Below are 17,666 nucleotides of genomic sequence, written 5' to 3'. Positions count from 1 at the left end.
GTCCAGAGAGCCCTGAGGCCCTGCAACAGTTGAGGCTGGAGAAGTCTGCAGAGGAGGCTGGGACGGAGCAGTCAGAGAGGTGGGAGGGGAGCCAGCAGTGGGAGGTGTCACAGAAAGCGCGGAGGGCACATGTCCCGGGAGTCTCCTGATTCTGCCAGGGAGAGTTAAGATGCATTCTGAGAAGCTCGTGGATAGATGAAAGAGAATGCATAATTTAAAAACGGGTGTCCATTGGATTGAGCGACTGTGAGGGTGCTGGTGACCTTGACCACAGAAATGTCCCTCTTGGCACCCAGCGAATGTGGTGCTGGGTATGTTGTTGATGAGTGAATAAATGAATGAATGAATGAATGAATTGGTGAGAATGGAATTCAGTCTGGAGTAGGTTGAGGAGCAAGCAGAAGGTGAGGACGTGGAGAGAGCATGTGTAGACAGCTCTTTCAAAGAGTTTGATGGTTTAAGAGGGAGGAGATAGAGGGAACTGGCCCCGGGGGAGGTGGGCTCGGGGGAGGGCTGTGGGAGGGCCTGGAGTGGACGGGTAGGCGTGTGTGTCCGTGTGGCATGTCCGCATGCGCGAGCTTATGGGGAAGATGCCTGTCCCTCGCAGGGAGGGCGGGAGGTCTGTGAGTTGAAAGTGTGCCCATTGTGTTCTCAGTTGCTCTGGTTTGTCAGTGGGCTGATCAGGAAGGCCTAGGTGAAGTGATTCTTCCCATGCAGTTCTGAGAGGGTGATTTTAATGGCAGGAACTGTGATTCCTGCTGGGGGCAAGGGGCAGGAAGGAGAGGAAGATTTGCTGTGAGGAGAGAAAAGGGTTCCAGAAAGCCGATGTCTGGGGGATAAGATGAGGTTGTCGAGAGCAGATTTCCAGAAGTAGAGGGGCTGGGCTGAAAGTCTTATGGCTAAATGCACAAAGTAGACAGAGTCAAGAAGATGAAGCCAGGGCAGCCTGTGGAGAGAGGTTGGACGGTGCAGGGCACAGTCACAGGGAGGGTGGGGCTTCGAAGCGAGCCCGGGATTCGAAGCCCACTGCCCTCTGCCAGCCCAGACTTGCCCGTGGTGGTGGTCTGAGGCCTCAGGTGGTCGGAGGCGCCTGGTTCGGGTGTCCAACACATAATCTCTGCCAGGGAACATTCTAGAAGCTGTACAATTCAGATATAATAACTGCTCTCATAAAATTTACATACTGTTGGAAAAGACAGGCTGGGTACCATGAAACAAATAGATACCAAAGATAATTTTAGACTGTGACCAGTGCTACGTGTATGTGTGTTAGTCACTCAGTCGTGTCCAATTCTTTGCAACCCTATGGGTTAGTTGTTCAGTTGTGTCTGATTTTCTGCAACCGTATGGAGCCCACCAGGCTCCTCTGTCCGTGGAATTCTCCAGGCCAGAATACTGGAGTGGGTAGCCTTTCCCTTCTCCAGGGGATCTTCCCAACCCAGGGATCGAACCCAGGTCTCCTGCATTGCAGGCAGATTCTTTACCGTCTGAGCCACCAGGGAAGCCCAACCAGTGCTATAAAGGAAATAAAACTGGATAAGGTGGTGGAGAGATGGGAGTGACTCTAGACTGGCTGGTCAGGGAAGGCATCCTGAAGGAGGAGACTGAACTGAGATCTGAATAACATGAAAGAAGCAATCCTGAGGAGATCTGGGGCAAGAGTGTCTTGTAAAGAGAAGACTGCCAGTGCAAAGGCCCGGGGGCAGGACGAAGCTTCTGAGCAGGGTTGGCTTCTGTGCTGTAGCAGAGAGACTGGTGTGGGGATGGAGAAGTCCCTTGTGTCTGTCCCCCCACCCTCCCCAGTTCTCAGCCCCCTCAGACCGCCCCTGTGTTTATGCGCGGCTTATACCACTCACCTCGGAAAGGCAGCAGTTCCTGGGGATGACACTATATTTAGACTTTTCTCCTCTCTGTGGACCTGGAACATACTGTGTGTTTTTAAGATGATCAATATGGGATGGGTGCTATTTATAGAGACCCCAAGTCAATTCCTGGGACCTGGGGCCCTTAAATGGTAGAGGAGATCCAGGACTAGGCTTTTTGGGGCCGGCCACCACCGCTGGCAGAGTGTTGGAGCCATCTGATTCATGGGCTCTGAAAGTGGCATCACCTCTCGTGGCAGCCCCACTTCACTCATCTCTGCAGAGTCACCACAGCCTTGGTGTGGGGAGCTTGGATGTCCATAGTCTATCCATCTCCAACTCTGTTTTCTTTAAAAAAAAAAAATATGGAAATGCTTCATGAATTTGTGTGTCCTCCTTGGGCAGGGGCCATGCTAATCTCTGTAGCGTTCCAATTTTAGTATATGTGCTGCCGACACAAGCACTCAACTCTTTTTTCTGGAGGAGTACCTGGTGTGCCCCAGGCCCAACAGAAAATTTTACTGTGATTGTCGAAACCAGAGTCTGGTGGAACAGCCTGTCAATCTCTTGTTCATTCCTCATTCTGTTTACTACTCTGGGTGAGCAGAAAAGGACCCTCGGGGCCTCCCAGGTTCACCCCCCAAGCCAGAGAGAGGTCTGCCCAGGAGTAACTGCCCGGTTGGAGTTGGGAGCTTAAGTCTCTCCAGCCGGAGGTCACTGTGGCCAAGAACAGCCAGGGGAGGCTGCCTGGAGAAGGTGGAATTGGAGCCCAGCCATGGAAAGCGCACAGCATTTGGAGAGGCAAAATAGAGCAGGTCAAGTTTTCAGCCTGTTTTCAGAAGAATGTTTATGATCTGAGGCTGGAGTTCTTTCTCTTTCTCTCCTCTTCAGTTCTTCTCCTGATTAAATCTCCCAGGGAGACAGTGGAAAGTCACGTCCCCACAGAGATATTAGCTGAGTGGAAGGACAAAGCTGCTCTCACGGAGTCTGTGTGGGCTCGAGAAGATGCCTCACCCACTTGGAGATCCCGCTGCCCGTCATCTCCAAGGGCATTCACTTCCCTCCTTACAGCCCCAGGAGGCCAGGGCCGCTGCTGGTTACCCCCTAGACTCAAGGTCACACGGGCAGGCAGGTGGCTCTAAGCCCAGAGCGGTGTCTCCCTGGCCCCACCCAGGCCTTGCCCAGGCAGTCCCCGTGCTTTCTGGGAATGGATTTTGAACAGTAGAAAGGCTCTTGCTGGCATCAGGAGGGTAGGAAACACCTTTCTGGCTGGTATTGATTCCTCGAAGGCCTGTGTGAAGGAAGAACCTGGCTCAGGAGGCAGTTTTCAGAGGGACAGCAGGGTGGGGGGCAGGGTAATCTGGCTTGAAGTGCCAACTCAGTTCTCAGGCTACATTAGCATCCTTCCATCTGGACCGCGAGGTGCCCAGGAGGATCTAAGATGGGAGCAGGGGGAGATCAGACCATGGGAGGGACCAGCCCATCCCAGTCAATACCTCTCGCGTGGCCATCAAAGCCCCAGCCTCATCAACCTGGGCCGAGAGCAGGGAAGTGGTCCAGAGAGCCTCTAAGAGCCAAGGTGCCTGCTCTCTGCTGCCCAGCACTGCTGCCTGCTTCTGGGCCTCTTCCTGGGAAAAATCTCAGCCCTGGGCCCATTCCCTTTAGGGCCCAGGGCCCCACCCAAGGAACACCCAACTGGTGTAGCGGTGCAGAGAGGGTGAGCGACAGAGGCCTGCCCACCATGGCTAGACTTGAGCAGAAGAAGGCCCAGGAGCTCAGAAGCCCATTCCGGTGCCAGCCCTGCCACCGTGCTGGGTCACAGGCAGTGCAGACTGCCAGTTAAATAATGCGACAGCTAGTTGATAACGAAACTGGAAATGCAGGGGAAAGCCCCCACTCACCTGCTGGGCCTGGATGCTTATTATATGTGTAACTGCTGAGCTTCCATTTCAGGAAATGTCTGAGGGAAGGAGGGGAAAAATAAAAAAAGCTCCATAAGAATCCCCCGGGGCCGATCATCCCCAGAGACAGCTGGACTTCGGGCCCCTTCCAGCCCTTGTGCTTTATGATTGAATTAAGGACTTGTCCCCAGATGGGTCACTTGTGTTCCTGTGAATTGCACAAGTAATTTAAATGGCACTCACCAGCAAATAAAACATAGAAGTCTCAAAAGCATTATGTTAAGCAAGAACACAACACAAGAGTCCATACATTGTGATCCCACGTATAAGAGGTCCTAGAACAGGCAAAGCTAATCTGCGGTGATAGAGGTCAGAGAAGCTGACTGGAAAGGGACAGTGGGGAACCATCTTCACTGGGGTAGCAGTTACATGTGCATGCCTGCTAACTCTCTTCCGTTGTGTCTGACTTTACGACTCTATGGACTGTAGCCCGCCTGGCTGCTCTGTCCATGGGATTCTCCAGGCAAGAATCCTGGAGTGGGATGCCATGTCCTTCTCCAGGGGATCTTCCTGACCCAGGGATCAAACCCAGGTCTCCTGCATTGGGGAAAGATTCTTTACCACTAGCGCCACCTGGGAAGCCCCCAGTAGTTACACAGGCATATATATACATTTGTTAAAGCTCAACCAACTGTACACCTAAAATCTGTGCATTTTTTGGTGTATATTATGCCTCAATTTCAAAGAGTGTCAAGAATCAAGGGTCGCATATTTGGCTCTGCTGGTTCCTGGACACTTTTGTGGCGTGAACTTTGTGGATTAGTGGATTGGCTTCTCCCTCTGGGGACTCCTAGGTTTCTCTGGGGGAATTTGTGTTTTCTTCAGTGCACACAGTAGGTGCCCCCATAAATGCCTAGGTTGCCATGGCATCTGTACACAGTTCCCCTGTGGAGCCTTTTTTTTTGACCTAGGTATTGAGGAAAGTGAGTTGGAAGGAACCGGGTCAGAGAGAGACTTGGGATGCTGATTGCTGTCTCGGGGGCACCTCTATGCCAGGAGGGCGTTTCCTGAGCCATAGTTGGGCACCTTTCTGGCCCAGTTGTATGTATTGTGTGGGTGTAGCTGCTACAGGGTCTGGGGCCGAAGTGCCCAGGGTGACTGAGCCAGCTCTCCAACTTCTGGTCTCTGAATAGTGGATGATCCAGGTCTCCACCCAGGAGACACAGGGCCGGAGGCAGTGCTGGGCCTTGAGTGACAGCTCAGAGCTGCCCAGCACATTATGGATCCTTAGTCATGGGCATTGGAGGGGAGCTGGAGGAGGAGACTTGAGCTTGGGGCGAGGGGGTGCCGTGTGCCCAGTGGAGGGTTTGCGCTTCCCCTGACCTGTCACCAAAATACCACAGAACACTCAGATGAGATGAACTGCCACTTCCTAGCCCCCAGGCCCCACCCTTACTGTGGGGAAGGGGGGATGAAAAGGCAGGAGGCTTGGGCTGAATCCAGGGCTCGGCTCAAAAGTGCCCCTTTTGGACCTGAGCTCTCCCCACAGCTCCCAGTCCAGAAGGGGGCCTGGTCTCAAGGATCCCCTTTTCATCCCTGCCTGGGGAATCACTTGGGCAGAGCAAGCTGGTGAGGTTTTGCTGTCAGCTGAATTAGCCTCAGCTTCTGCCTGAGTGTTGGAATAAATGAGATGCAAATGTATGTAAATGAGGGCATCCCCGGCTTCTGGGGTGGGCGTGTTCACCTCGGAGAGAGATGAGGATGATTCTGCAGGACTTCCCCAGATTGCTGGGGGCTGGGAGGGCAGCTGGGGAAGGAAAGCCCCTTCGAGACGCGCCACCCCTCCCCTCCTTCCCAAGGACCCAGCTCCAGACTGGACAGGGTTAATGCCTGTGCAGCCTCAACAGAATGGAGCCTGCAGGGAGCCGGTTAGCTGAGGCCCCGGCACGCACAAGGACGTGCCAATGTGCCTTTGATCTGGGAGCAGGGACCTGAATGCACAGGCCACGAGCACCAGCTGACACCCCCGCTGAGCCTTTGTCCAAGCTGTTACCCCGGGAGAGCCAGGACTGTGCAGATAATTGCCTGGGCAGGAGGGCTGGCCCGAAACACGCTGTTGACCCCTCCCCTTCTCCCTCCCCCCTCCCATCCCAACCTGTGGCTGGAGCCAGCACAGCCACCCACAGCCAAGACCAGAAACCCAGGTGGCCACTACCTACTCCGCCTAGGATGGCTCGCTTCCCACCCATCCCCCGCCCCTCCATCCCTCCTCCCCTTCATTTCCAGCTCCCTCCCCTCCCCCACCCCCAGGCCAAACAGAGGCCCAGCCCCAAAGCAGGTGGAGTTCTGTAAGGGTTTAGGGTCCCTTGGCTGGAACTCTATTGGGTGACAGTGCCTGCCACCCAATAGAGATATAATTTGAGCTACAAATGCGAAGTCCCAGAGGCAAGTAAAAATTTTCTAGTAGCCACATTTTCAAAAGTAAACAAGTGAAATTAATTTTAATATGTTTTATTTCCCCCAGTACATATATGCAACATATGATCAGTTTAAGTCATAATAGATGTTTTAAAGTTAATAATGAAATAGTTGACATTCTTTATCGTGCTAATCAGCTTTCCACACCGGTGTGGATGTAACAACAGCACATCTGGACAAGCACCAGGCACATGCCAAGTGCTCACGAGCCACGGGGTGGGGTGGCTTCCCCGTGGGACCAAGCAGCTCCACCGTGCCTGAGCTGAAGAGAAAACCGCTGTCAGAGAAAATGCTGACTCTGGTCAACGGCAGAAATCAGCCAGGTCTCCCTGGCCACGTGGGGGCACCTGGGGGGCCTGGCCATCTGGGCTGCGCCGGAGGAGGACCAGCCTCAGAGGAGGCTGATGGGCTGGCTCTTAGCTTTGGAGCCAGGATCACAGACATGCTCAGTCCAGAGGGGCAGGCCACAGATAGCCCTGACCCTTCCTCCCTGCTCTCCATGCCGCCAGAGGCAGGATGCAATGTCGTGCAATGGTTAGTCTCACGGGCCTGGCTTCACCACAGATGGCAGCAGCAGCTCTCCCATCTGTAAAATGGGGATAATAACCTCCTCTCGTCCTAGGAGTGTTTTAAGTGTGAAATTACTCCCAGGAAGGTAATGAGCAGGTGACGCTGCTGGGATGACCCACCTCAGCTCATGGCTGGGGAAACTGAGGTCCAGAAAGAATGAGGTGGGTAACATTGTCCAGGGTACAGTGTGGTGAGTGACTGGGCAATAGGAAGGTTACTCTGGCACTTATTCATTCACGCATCCAATCCGTCATTCACCAGGCCCTTATAGGCTCCTCTTGGGGGCCAGACTGTGCTTTGGGAGAGGGAGAGGCAGATGTGGAAGCAAATTATTCCACCCTGTGATGAAGCCAAGTATGGGAATGCAGTATGCCAGGAACACAGGGAAGGGAGGGTCCAGCCAGGCAGGGAGGACAGGTGTGGGACACAAGAAGGTTTTTCAGAGAGGGGTCTTCTGAGCTGGACTTCTTGGGAGAAAAAAGAATGGCAACAATAACCACAATGATTATAGCAAATGACACTCACTGAACGCTTTCTGTGGGCTGAGCATGTGCAAATATTAATATACTTATGCCTCAGAATGGCCCCGTGAAATAGGTACTGTTATTAACCCCACTTTACCTATGGGAAAAGTGAGGTAGAGAACCATCAATTGATGGTTGCCCAAGAACTTGCCCAAGAACATACAAGTGGCCAGGACCCAGGTTCACACGGGCAGTCTTGCTTCCAAGCCACAGCCCTGACTTTGCTACTGTCCCGCATTGGACTTGGAAGTCTTTCAGAGAGAGGCAACAGACCTGGATGCAAGGCTGGGTTCTCTGGCCCAGGGCATTTCCTCATGCCAGTCTCAACAACACCCAGTGGAAATATCCTTACAAGCTACCACAGTGGGTAGTCACCAGCTGGTGACTCTTCTCCCTTTCTCATCATTGCACCTGTTGATTTGGAATCCATCACCTGAGGAAGAAGAGTATTCTAAGAAGTCATTTGTACAGTGGGTGCCGATTAAATGTTCACTGAGTCATTCAGTTAATAAAATGAGTCTGTGTTGAGGTATTGATTAGTTTCAACAGATTCTCCTCAAGGAAGAAATGAAGTGGCTCCTGGTACCCCTACCTCTGCCTAGGAGTGAGCTCCTACCTCCTGAGCTCGCTGGGCCCCCGGGACTGAGGGGCAGGCATAGGTCAGGGGTGAAACTAGTGCCCAGGGCGATGGGTGCTCCGGCCTGAGGTCACCTGGGCTGCAGGGCAGGAAGGAGGCGCCCAGAGCCAAGGAAGCCAGCGGAGATTTTCTAGGAAGCCAGGGAACCACTTCCACAGAGCACTTTGCATAAATTTACATGGCAAAGGATACTCTTTGCCTGTTGTGTTCCAGAGGCTTCGATTCCAAGGCGACCAAAACGCCAGACGTGACTCAGGAACTGCCTTCAGGATCCCGGAGGAGAGTGGGCAGGAAGGGCTGCAAGGAGGGGTTAGGCTGGAGTCGGGTCCCTCCTCACCCCAGGGAACGGCCAGCTGGCCGAATTTTCCCAGGACTGAGGGGCATCTGGGGATTCAGGAATTTCAGTGCTGACACCCTGCATGTCTGCGTGTCCCTCCACCCCGATACTACGCGGCTGCACTGCGGGCTGCCAGGCTGTCGTGTCCCATGTCCTGGCATCATAACCACCATTGACTGAGCACCAGCTGTGTGCCCTGTGCATCCAGGAAACCTTTCAGGAGGTGTAGAAGGATGAGATCGTCTAGGGAGGTCCCGCTTCTGGTGTGAACAGTCAGTACTCGCCCCCTACAGCATCTCCTCCCTGATGTGAATTCCTGTACCTACAGGCCAGTGACTCAGAGGAGGGAGGGACCCAGCCTTGCCCTAAGAAGAGGTTTCCAACACGCCTGGGGAGACCGGACCCGCTCCACCGACTGTCAGAGGGCAGCTGAGGCCAGAAAGGGCTCCAGGACAGGATGCGGGCTCAGCCTCCTGGCCCAGAGGAGGGAGGTCAGTGTGGGTGGGGACAGTCAGAGAGGGCCTCCTGGAGGAGGTGGGGCAGTGAGAGGAGCCTGCGGTGACTCTTGCTCAGACCATCGCACAGGCCAGCAGCAGTGCTGGGAATGTCTGAGCCAAGGAGTGGTGGGAGCCACACGTGGCGGGTGGAAGGAAAGAGGGAGGAGGCGGTGGCAGTGGGATCAGACGAGTCCCAGTTGGAGCCAGGAAGCCCATCCCAGGGCAGTGGCTGTGGAGATGGAGGCCTGATGCTTGGTGGAGCTAGGGGATTGTGGCCAGTGTCCGAGGAAATGATGTCAGGAGGAGCCGGTTTGAGAACCCCCAAGAACTCTCAGGAGCCAGCAGAACTTAGGGAGAGATGCACGTGGTAATCTGCTGATGGACTTGGAACAGGGTGGAGTAAGGGCTCCTTAGAGCTTAAGTGACAGAACAGCAGAAACTGGCCCAGGAAGAGGGATCAACTGGAAGAGGTTGACCCAGCCTAGGGAGCAGGTGAAGATGTTGGTGCAGATGGAGAATTTGGTACAAATGGAGAAGCTGGTATAAACAGAGTTGTTGTTATTGTTTAGTCTCTCTTGTCATGTCCACCTCTTTGAGACCCCGTGAACTACAGCATGGCAGGCCTCCCTGTCCTTTACCATCTCCCAGAGCTTGCTCAAACTTATGTCCATTGAGTCGGTGATGCCATCCAACCGTCTCATCCTCTGTCATCCCCTTCTCCTCCTGCCTTCAGTCTTTCCCAGCATCAGGGTCTTTTCCAGTTGAGTCGGCTCTTTGCATCAGGTGACTGAAGTATTGGAGCTTCGGCTGTGGTCCTTCCAATGAATATTCAGGATTGATTTCCTTTAGGATTGACTGATGTGATCTCCTGGCAGTCCAAAATGGAGAGACTGGTTCAAGCAGAGAGACGAGTACAGGTGGAGAGACTGTTGCCAGGGGAGAAGTTGGTGCAGATGGAGAGGCTGTCCTGGGTGAGGGTGCAAGTCATGAAATGCTGGCATCTAGAAGAGTACGACCTTTGTGTAATCTTTGAATCAAATCTGGCACCGGCCTCCCCACATGATGGAGTTGTGAGAGAGGCCCCCTGTACTTCCCCAGCCAGAGGTGGGTTCTTCCCACAAAGCTGAGGGCCTGTGCACCTATGCCAGAAGGGTATGGATTCTGGGGTGTCCTCAGATCTACCCTCACGTCTCCTTACCCTGGTGTCACCAGAAAGCTTGCAGCCGGGGCTCAGCCAGCTCAGCCTCAGGCTCAGCAGGGCGTGGGCCCCGAGCTTCTGAGGGAAGGGCAGGGCCAGAGGCAGGTGCGGGCAGTGGAGAACAAGGGAGAAAACGGATCCCACCCGCCCACAGTGGGCCGCCTGTGGGGACCCAGAGACAAAGCACGCTCTTGGCAGGTTTACTTTGGAACCTGAAGCTTCCCTGCTGCTTGGGAGCCGGGAACTTCCTCTGGAATCTGGTTTCACAAACCACCAAGCTCCAGGGGTTTGGTTCCCTGCTGGAAGCCAGCTGGGGAAAGATCCTTCCCAGGACCCAGGGCCCCGTTGCTGGGGCTTCGTGGTTACTTTATTAGATGATATCTAACAATGGTTCGAATACATGTGCATGCTCAGTTGCTCAGTCGTGTCTGATTCTTTGCGACCCCATGGACTGTAACCAGGCTGTCTGTCCATGGGATTGCCCAAGCAAGAATACTGGAGTGGATTGCCATGCCCTCCTCCAGGGGATCTTCCGACCCAGGAATCGAACACGCATCTCTTGCATTGCAGGTGAATTCTTTACCACCGAACCACCTGGGAAGCCTCAGTTTTAAAGTGGCTATGGCAGTAATGATATTTGAGATATTGCAGCCCCTGTCATGGACAGGGAAATAGCTGCATTTCTGTTGGTCACTGGTAATGCTGGTCCTTCCATTTTGCTGCCTATATTCATAATGGAAGGAGATGTTAAGTTTCAGGTAGAGGTTAATTTGAGAATGAGATGCAATCCCCTCCCCCGAATTTTTTCCCCACCACTCCAAGAGGTCTGTTAGGTGCCTCTGAACACAGAGACAGAGCTGGTCTCCTGACTGTTAGCAGTTGGTTATTCAGTTGGGGAGTGAAGGGGAACTAGAAATTACCTATTTCAGAGAAACTAGAAATTACCTATTTCCTGACCTGATGCTAGATACTGGGTGAGTTCACTTTGTGGAAATTCATCCACATGTGTGTACACTTAGGATATGGACACCAATCTGTACGAAAAGTTGATTTCAATACAAATTTTACAAACACTTTTACTGGAACAGATGTATATGCAGGTGCAAGCTTGCACGCACGCACACACACACACATACACGGGTATGTGCTGGTAAAGACTCCATAGGTCCATGGGCATCCACGTGTCTCCAGAAACCTTGCAGGCGTGTGGACACAGATGGATACAGTGAGACAGAGAACACTATTTTTAGGAAATAATTCCAGGCAAGAAAGGAGGTTTCCTGATTTACAGGACTAGGGATTGCTCAGAGTGAAGAGGATTGCCCTGCAAGGAAGGGCTGCTGGCATCCTGGCTGGCTTCTTTTTTTAAAAAAATAAAAAGAATAATGAGTTTATTGTTTTTGTAAAAGTAGCACAGAATCATCATAAATATTTCAAGAACTGAAGAAGAGCACAAAGAAGAAAGTTTAAAATTACCTAAATTCCCACCAGCCAGGGGAAAAAAATCACCATTCACGTTTGGTGATAAGTATTACATACAGTTGCCTGTCTTTGTGCTTGCAAAGACGGAGGTAGAGAGGGACGGCCTTTGATTAAAGGGGGACCTACTCCTTCACCTGCTCTTTTCAACAAGGATGTTCCTTTAACTTTACTGGAGGGAAAGAGAAGAGCAAGTAGCTGAAGGACGGATGGTTCTGACAGTATCCTGGGACCTCTCTCCTCTGGCTTCCCTTCACACATTCCACGCCATGCCTCCCCCGGGACCAGAGGCGCCCTTTTGAGACCTGGCTGTGTTGTGTTTGCTCACTGTTTACCTGTCACCTGGCCAGGCGCCTACTTCACGGTGCATGGGGCCCCGGCCCTCGGCGGGGTATGCGCAGGGGTCAGGGTGGCGGCCGCTCGTTGGGGTCAGCAGTGACGTGTGTCAGGAGTCAGATCAAGGCCAAGCCGATCTTTGACGGAAAGGGATTTTGTCCTGGCAGAGACCTCCAACAGGTGCCCGGCCCTGCCTGGGTTTGATGTGGTCATTAGCGACGCGGCCTCCCCCGCCCATTGGCTGAGGTGTCCCCCTGGGGAGCTGGGCTGACCACATCCTGTTTTGGTGGGGCGGTCGGGCACACTTTGTCCAGCCTTGGTGTCGGAGTCAGAGCCTGTTCACACCAGCTCCTGGATCATCTGAGGCCACTGGGGGCCACATTCTCCCCGCATGGCGTCACATGCTGGACATCCTAGCAGAGGCGGGGTCACCGTTTTCTGGTTCTGCTATCTCTCGGGGTTTGTTCAGACTCAGGGGGAGGGGAGTGAGTGGAGGCGTGGGGGAGTCTGGGATGCTCCGTCAGCATTTCCCACCTTTGGAAGGCTGTCTCCCTCGGGGATTTCCTTGAGATCCTCTGGGGGGGTGGGCTCTGAGGCAGCTGTGTACGCCAGGTTGCCAACATCTGGATGGCAGCTGCCAAATTGTTACCCAGCTGTTTCCCCAAACCTGCAGGACTTTCCTGGGCCTCGGTCAGCAGATCCAGATGCCCCAGCCATTGCCAGATGTTGGCACCTCCGTGCCCCAGGTGAAGTCTGGGCACCCTCCCCCGCACAGGTACACGGTGGGAAGACCAGACAAACTGCCCCCCGCCCTCTGGTCCCACCACTCAGGCCAGAGAGCTGCCCGGAAAAGAAGCCCAGAGTCTGTACACTGGCCCGGAAGGCTTCTAATCACTCTCGCAGGGCCCCAGGGTGTCCTGTAGAAGAGGCAAACTGAGGAAGGGCAGCACCGGGTACCTCTAATGCACCTGCCCTTCGCCTGCATATTCATCATTCATTCCCTCATTCATTTGTTCAGGACCAGTCCTGCCAGAGATCTGGGAGGAAAAGATGACCAGCCCCTTCCCGTGGAGTGCACCCCTCAGCCCAGAGTGTTGGGGGGCACCAGTTGTGAGAAGCGTGTCAAAGTGGGCTTGGTCAGGGAACCCACAGGTGTGAGGGTTTCCTTTTGTATTGAATAGGGCAGAATGAAGGGTCACTGGTGACCCAGTTTCTCATGAGTACTTGCTTTCAAAGTTGCTCCTTGGGATGGGGAAGGGACGAGTGCCCCTCCTGCAGATCCCCTTGCATTCCCTGCAGCCCGGAGGATTCCGGGTTTCCCCTGGTCGGCATCTGCCGGGTGTGCCTGTGGAGAGGTGGGGGGCATCTCTGCAAGCATGCGGGTCCTTGCCTCCAGCAGGCCCAGACGCTCCCCCCAGGTCTGACCACCGTGCCCCCGGGCCCTGGGTGCAGCATCAGCCCCATGTCTGTGTGTCTTTCAGCTTCCCTACAGGCAGCGTGAGGACAGCCTGTGCCCCAGAAGCAGGATGAGAAGATGGCAGACTTCCTGTTACCTCGGGGCACCAGCAGCTTCCGCAGGTTCACCCGGGAGTCTCTGTCGGCCATCGAGAAGCGCATGGCGGAGAAGCAGGCCCGGAGCTCCGCCGCCTCGCAGGAGAGCCGCGACGGGCTGCCCGAGGAGGAGGCTCCCCGGCCCCAGCTGGACCTGCAGGCCTCCAAAAAGCTGCCGGATCTCTACGGCAACCCACCCCGAGAGCTCATCGGGGAGCCCCTGGAGGACCTGGACCCCTTCTATAGCACTCAAAAGGTGACTGCCACCCACCCCCACCCCGCCTCCCCGCAGCATCTCAGTCGACCAGGCAGACAGGGAGAGGGTCTCGCCTGCATACGGGGCTCTCTTTGGGGCTACCTCCTTTGGGCCTCGGGGAAGTAAGTCATTAGTAATCTATATTCCAATCGCCTTAACTTTGGAGTTCCAGAAAAAAAAGCCCAGAATTATGCAGCCTGAGATGGTTCAGTGCTATGAAGGAAAGAGCAGGCAACCACTCTGGAAATCTTGCCTCCTGGTGGAGTGTCTACTCAGGGACTAGTCCGTGGTCAGATTTCCAGCCCTGGAGGACTCCTGATCCCATGGTGTGTGTGCCACTCGGAGTCGGGCCCTGAGTCCTGTCCTGAGTTGAGTTTGGGCCCCAGAGCACAGCATGGGATCCCTCCCCCAACCAGGGACAGCATGTAGCCCCCGCCGCCCCGCCCCAGAGAATTTGCTGGGCATTGGCTGTGCCAGCGCGGCTCGGGCTGGGGGCCGCAGCAGCAGCATCTGGGCCTTGTGGACTGGTGATGGGACTGTGGGAAATCTGAGAGGAGTGGGAAGCCGGTGGCTCTGCCATTGTCCCTTCAGAGTGTAGGGAGAGGAAGGGACTTTGGTCCACTGTTTGTGTGTCTTGGTCACTCAGTCATGTCCGACCCCATGGACTGTAGCCCGCCAGGCTCCTCCATTCATGGAATTCTCCAGGCAAGAATACTGGAGTGGATTGCCATTCCCTTCTCCAGGGGATCTTCCCGACCCAGGGATTAAACCTGGGTTTCCCACATTGCAGGCAGATTCTTTACCATCAGAGCCACCAGGGAAGCCCTTTGTCCACGTGGATGGGGTAACTCAAGCTTCCTCCAGCATGAATTTCTACCCAGGAGATAAATTCCCCCATCTGGGGCCCCTGCCCTGGCCTCACCTCTCAAGACCGTGTGCCCAGGCCTGTACCTGGCCAGACCGTGGGCACCCAGGGCTCCTGCAGAGGCCTGAATCCCACCCCAGCTGCCCACACTTTGGGCTACATGGCCAGGGGAAGGTGGGTTTCAATTTGGTGGAGGCCTCTCCCCAGAAGGCTGGGTGCCGAGGAAGATGGGTCCTGCGCACGTCACTGCAGTCGTCCCCGGGCTGAGGGAGCACTGGGGGCAGACAGGTTGGTGCTCCCAGGGCAAGCGTCAGCACCTGGTATTTGTGAGTGTTGTGGTCAGTGTTACCAGGCATCTGACGGGGTGTCACTCTGCACTGAGACTGCGTTCAGGAGACCAGGGGTCTGAGAGTGGGAGTGATGCACGACTGTCTCCCTGTGTGCACACACGTGTGCATGGGTGGAGGTAAAGCCCACCCAGGCTATGTGCACATGTGGGACAAGAGACCTTGAATTTGGTCTCACTCCCCACCCCCCAATTCAGGTGACTCAGGCTGGGTGAAGGTGAGGGCTGTGGCTGCATTGGGATTAGTCAGGTGGGAGGGCCTAGATCCTGGTTGGTCCGAGCTGGAATTAGGGCTGGGGTTAAGGCCACAGCTGGGACAAGTCATGGTTTGAGTGGTGCATCAAAGCAGTGATGGAGTTGGAGTCCGAGCCTGGAGTCATGGCAGAGGGACCCAGCTGAGAGTGGGCCAGAGCTGGGCTGGGCTTTGGGGGCTGGTGGCAGCTGAGCCTGGGGGCAGTCAGGGGCTCTCTCCTGTCCCTGTGACCGGGGGCACTTGAGCAGTGGCCCCAGGTAGGATTCTGGTCTCTAACCTCGTGTCTTGCCTTGCTGATGCCTGGTCACACTGCCTGCAACCCCATGGGGTGACGCAGGTACCACAGCAGAACTTTCAGTCCCGATCTTTCTGGACAGCTTGTCTCCCTAGCCCAGATTAAATAGAACCTTATCTCACCAGCTCAGCCCTTGGGAGAAGCCCAGCCCTAGGCCTTGCCACCTCCGCAGTGCCTGCTGTAGCCAACGGGGATGGGCCGCTGTCCTCAAAGACGGCATTGGGCCCAGATGCCCACTCCATGTGCTATGGTGCAGCCTCCAGCACCCGTTGTCCACTCCCATGCCTCATTGTGCTGTGTAGATAGAATCTTCCGGAAACGTGAAGTTTACCCTGGGCAACACATGACCCTCGTGAGGAAGACTCCAGGTCGTGGCCTTTGGTGTCAGCTGGGGCTGCCATCTGCCTGGACTCCAGGAGACAGGGTCCCAGGGAAAGATTCTATCTCCTGGGCTGAGTTCTGCATTTTCCTCGTCCCTCTTTGGTTGTCCCTGCTGACCCAGCTCCCTCATCGCACGCTCAGTCTTCAGTGGGCCCAGCGGGGAAGCACAGAGGGGTCAGAGGGAGAGGGGAACCGGGGGCATCAGCTGGGTCCTGGCCTCTGCTATGATGGCAGCTCAGCTAGGATCATGAAAGGCCCCTTCTCATTGAAACGAAACTAAATCTACCCAACCTGACAATCCCCTGAACTTGATCTTGTCCCAGCCCAGCCGTAGGTATGAGGGTCCACTTACCTTCCAGCCGCTGGTACCCCTACCCCTCTGTCAGGCCCTCTCCTCTTCCTCTCACCCTACCCGTCTGCCAGACTTCTAGGCCTCTGAGCCCACAGCTGCCCCCCAAGAGCTCCTCTCCATAAGGACCTAGGGCTGCCACCCTACCTAAAGTGGCTCTCTGTCCACAGACCTTCATCGTCCTGAACAAAGGCAAGACCATCTTCCGGTTCAGTGCCACCAACGCCTTGTATGTCCTCAGCCCCTTCCACCCCATCCGGAGAGCGGCTGTGAAGATCTTGGTTCATTCATATCCTTTGCAATCCATCCCTGCTGTGTGGGCCCCACCCGGGGAAAGAGGGTGGACAGGGCGTTTAGGACTGAGGGCGATGTTGATTCCTGGTCAGTCCTCACCTGGGAGCCGGTTGGACATCAGTCTCTCAGACCCCACCCTAGACCTACCGATTCAGCATCTGCATTTTAACAAGATCCTGGGGGATAGTGGACACATGAAGGCTTGGGAGATTCGGCTGATTCTTCAGGAGAGAAGCGTCCTAGAAGCTGAGCTATCAAGGAAACCAGAAGAAATGAGGCCGGTCAGTGTCCCCTGATTCTGGTCTTGGCTCCCCATGTCCCCTCGCATTGCACCCCACCCCACCCCACCCTGCCACGCCCTGCACCTCCCCACCCACTGGCAGGGACCTCCGGCAGGTCACCAGGGCTCAGCCAAGGAGAAACTGCTTCCCAATCAGGAGGCCTCTGGTTTAGTCACATGTGGGCCTCTTTCAAGGGAGGCAACACTTGCTTTTTGATTAGGTGTTGACAAAACGTTTGCAGTTTCAGAGTATCTCAGAGAACTCTGGTTAGCGTTAAACTATGTAAACCACAGCCTGAAAAAGCTTCAGGCTGTGGAGGAGACCGATGGGTGGGCTGTGGTGTGATGAGGGATGGGTAGTGGTCTTTGAGTCCTAGAAGGGTCCCATTCAGACCGAGCATGGAACAGGGAAATGACTGTTCTTTGGACTTCAGAAAAGGGATCCCACACGCAGAGCCTCTTGGGGAGGGCGGGTGTCTGGTTATGAAGTCAGAGGCACCTGTTTCAGCATGAGGGCCGGGGCAGCTTTGCTTTAGCTGCAGCTGGCTTGGCTGTTAATTGATCAACGCCGCTGGGCTCAGCAGTGTGATTAGTTGTGGGGTTGGCAGGTTGGGCCCGAGGGAGCTCCCCAAAGTCCCCTCTCCATTCCCCTTCTGGATGGAAGGCCAAGGCCTCTGGGCAGGGCAGGAGGCTTGGGGAAAATGGCTGTCTAGTGGGGAACTGAGTCACCAAATGCTGACTACTCAGGGGGCCTTTCCTATCCAGGCAGGGATGAGAGGCGCTCCTTCCTGGCTCCGCGGTCTGCCCACCTGTGCCCCAACGCTGATCCCAAACTCAGGGGCCACTCAGAGGGCCTTAGGGCCCGTTCGTTTTCTGCAGGCAGATGCTCTCTGGCCCCCTCCAGCTTGCTCTGGCCTTTCTCCTGGGGATCCTGGGACGTGTACATCCAGGGAACTCCAGCCCCCCATTTAGGCGTG

At 55.0% G+C, this 17,666-nt stretch overlaps 1 protein-coding gene and 1 non-coding gene across 9 annotated transcripts in view; one reads left to right on the top strand and one right to left on the bottom strand.

Annotated features, from left to right (window-relative positions):
- The window catches only part of SCN5A (sodium voltage-gated channel alpha subunit 5), a 101,247-nt gene that overhangs the window by 3,405 nt on the left and 80,176 nt on the right, over window positions 1-17,666 (top strand). For 7 of the 8 annotated variants that reach the window (XM_043885572.1, XM_043885569.1, XM_043885565.1 and 4 more), the window contains exons 2-3: window positions 13,301-13,626; window positions 16,286-16,404. In XM_043885572.1, the coding sequence (XP_043741507.1) occupies window positions 13,354-13,626; window positions 16,286-16,404 (392 nt within the window). In that variant the 5' untranslated portion in view covers window positions 13,301-13,353. Of the gene's footprint in view, window positions 1-12,492; window positions 12,595-13,300; window positions 13,627-16,285; window positions 16,405-17,666 lie in introns of all 8 variants that reach the window. The other variant, XM_043885567.1, reaches the window with a different exon arrangement.
- On the bottom strand, window positions 2,223-2,326 carry LOC122683350. The gene has a single exon (XR_006337701.1). It is a non-coding gene; the product is annotated as a U6 spliceosomal RNA (small nuclear RNA).

This window comes from Cervus elaphus, chromosome 24, assembly GCF_910594005.1.
Source record: "Cervus elaphus chromosome 24, mCerEla1.1, whole genome shotgun sequence".
Classification (NCBI taxonomy): domain Eukaryota; kingdom Metazoa; phylum Chordata; class Mammalia; order Artiodactyla; family Cervidae; genus Cervus; species Cervus elaphus.
This window is presented reverse-complemented; position numbering and strand designations above follow the sequence as displayed.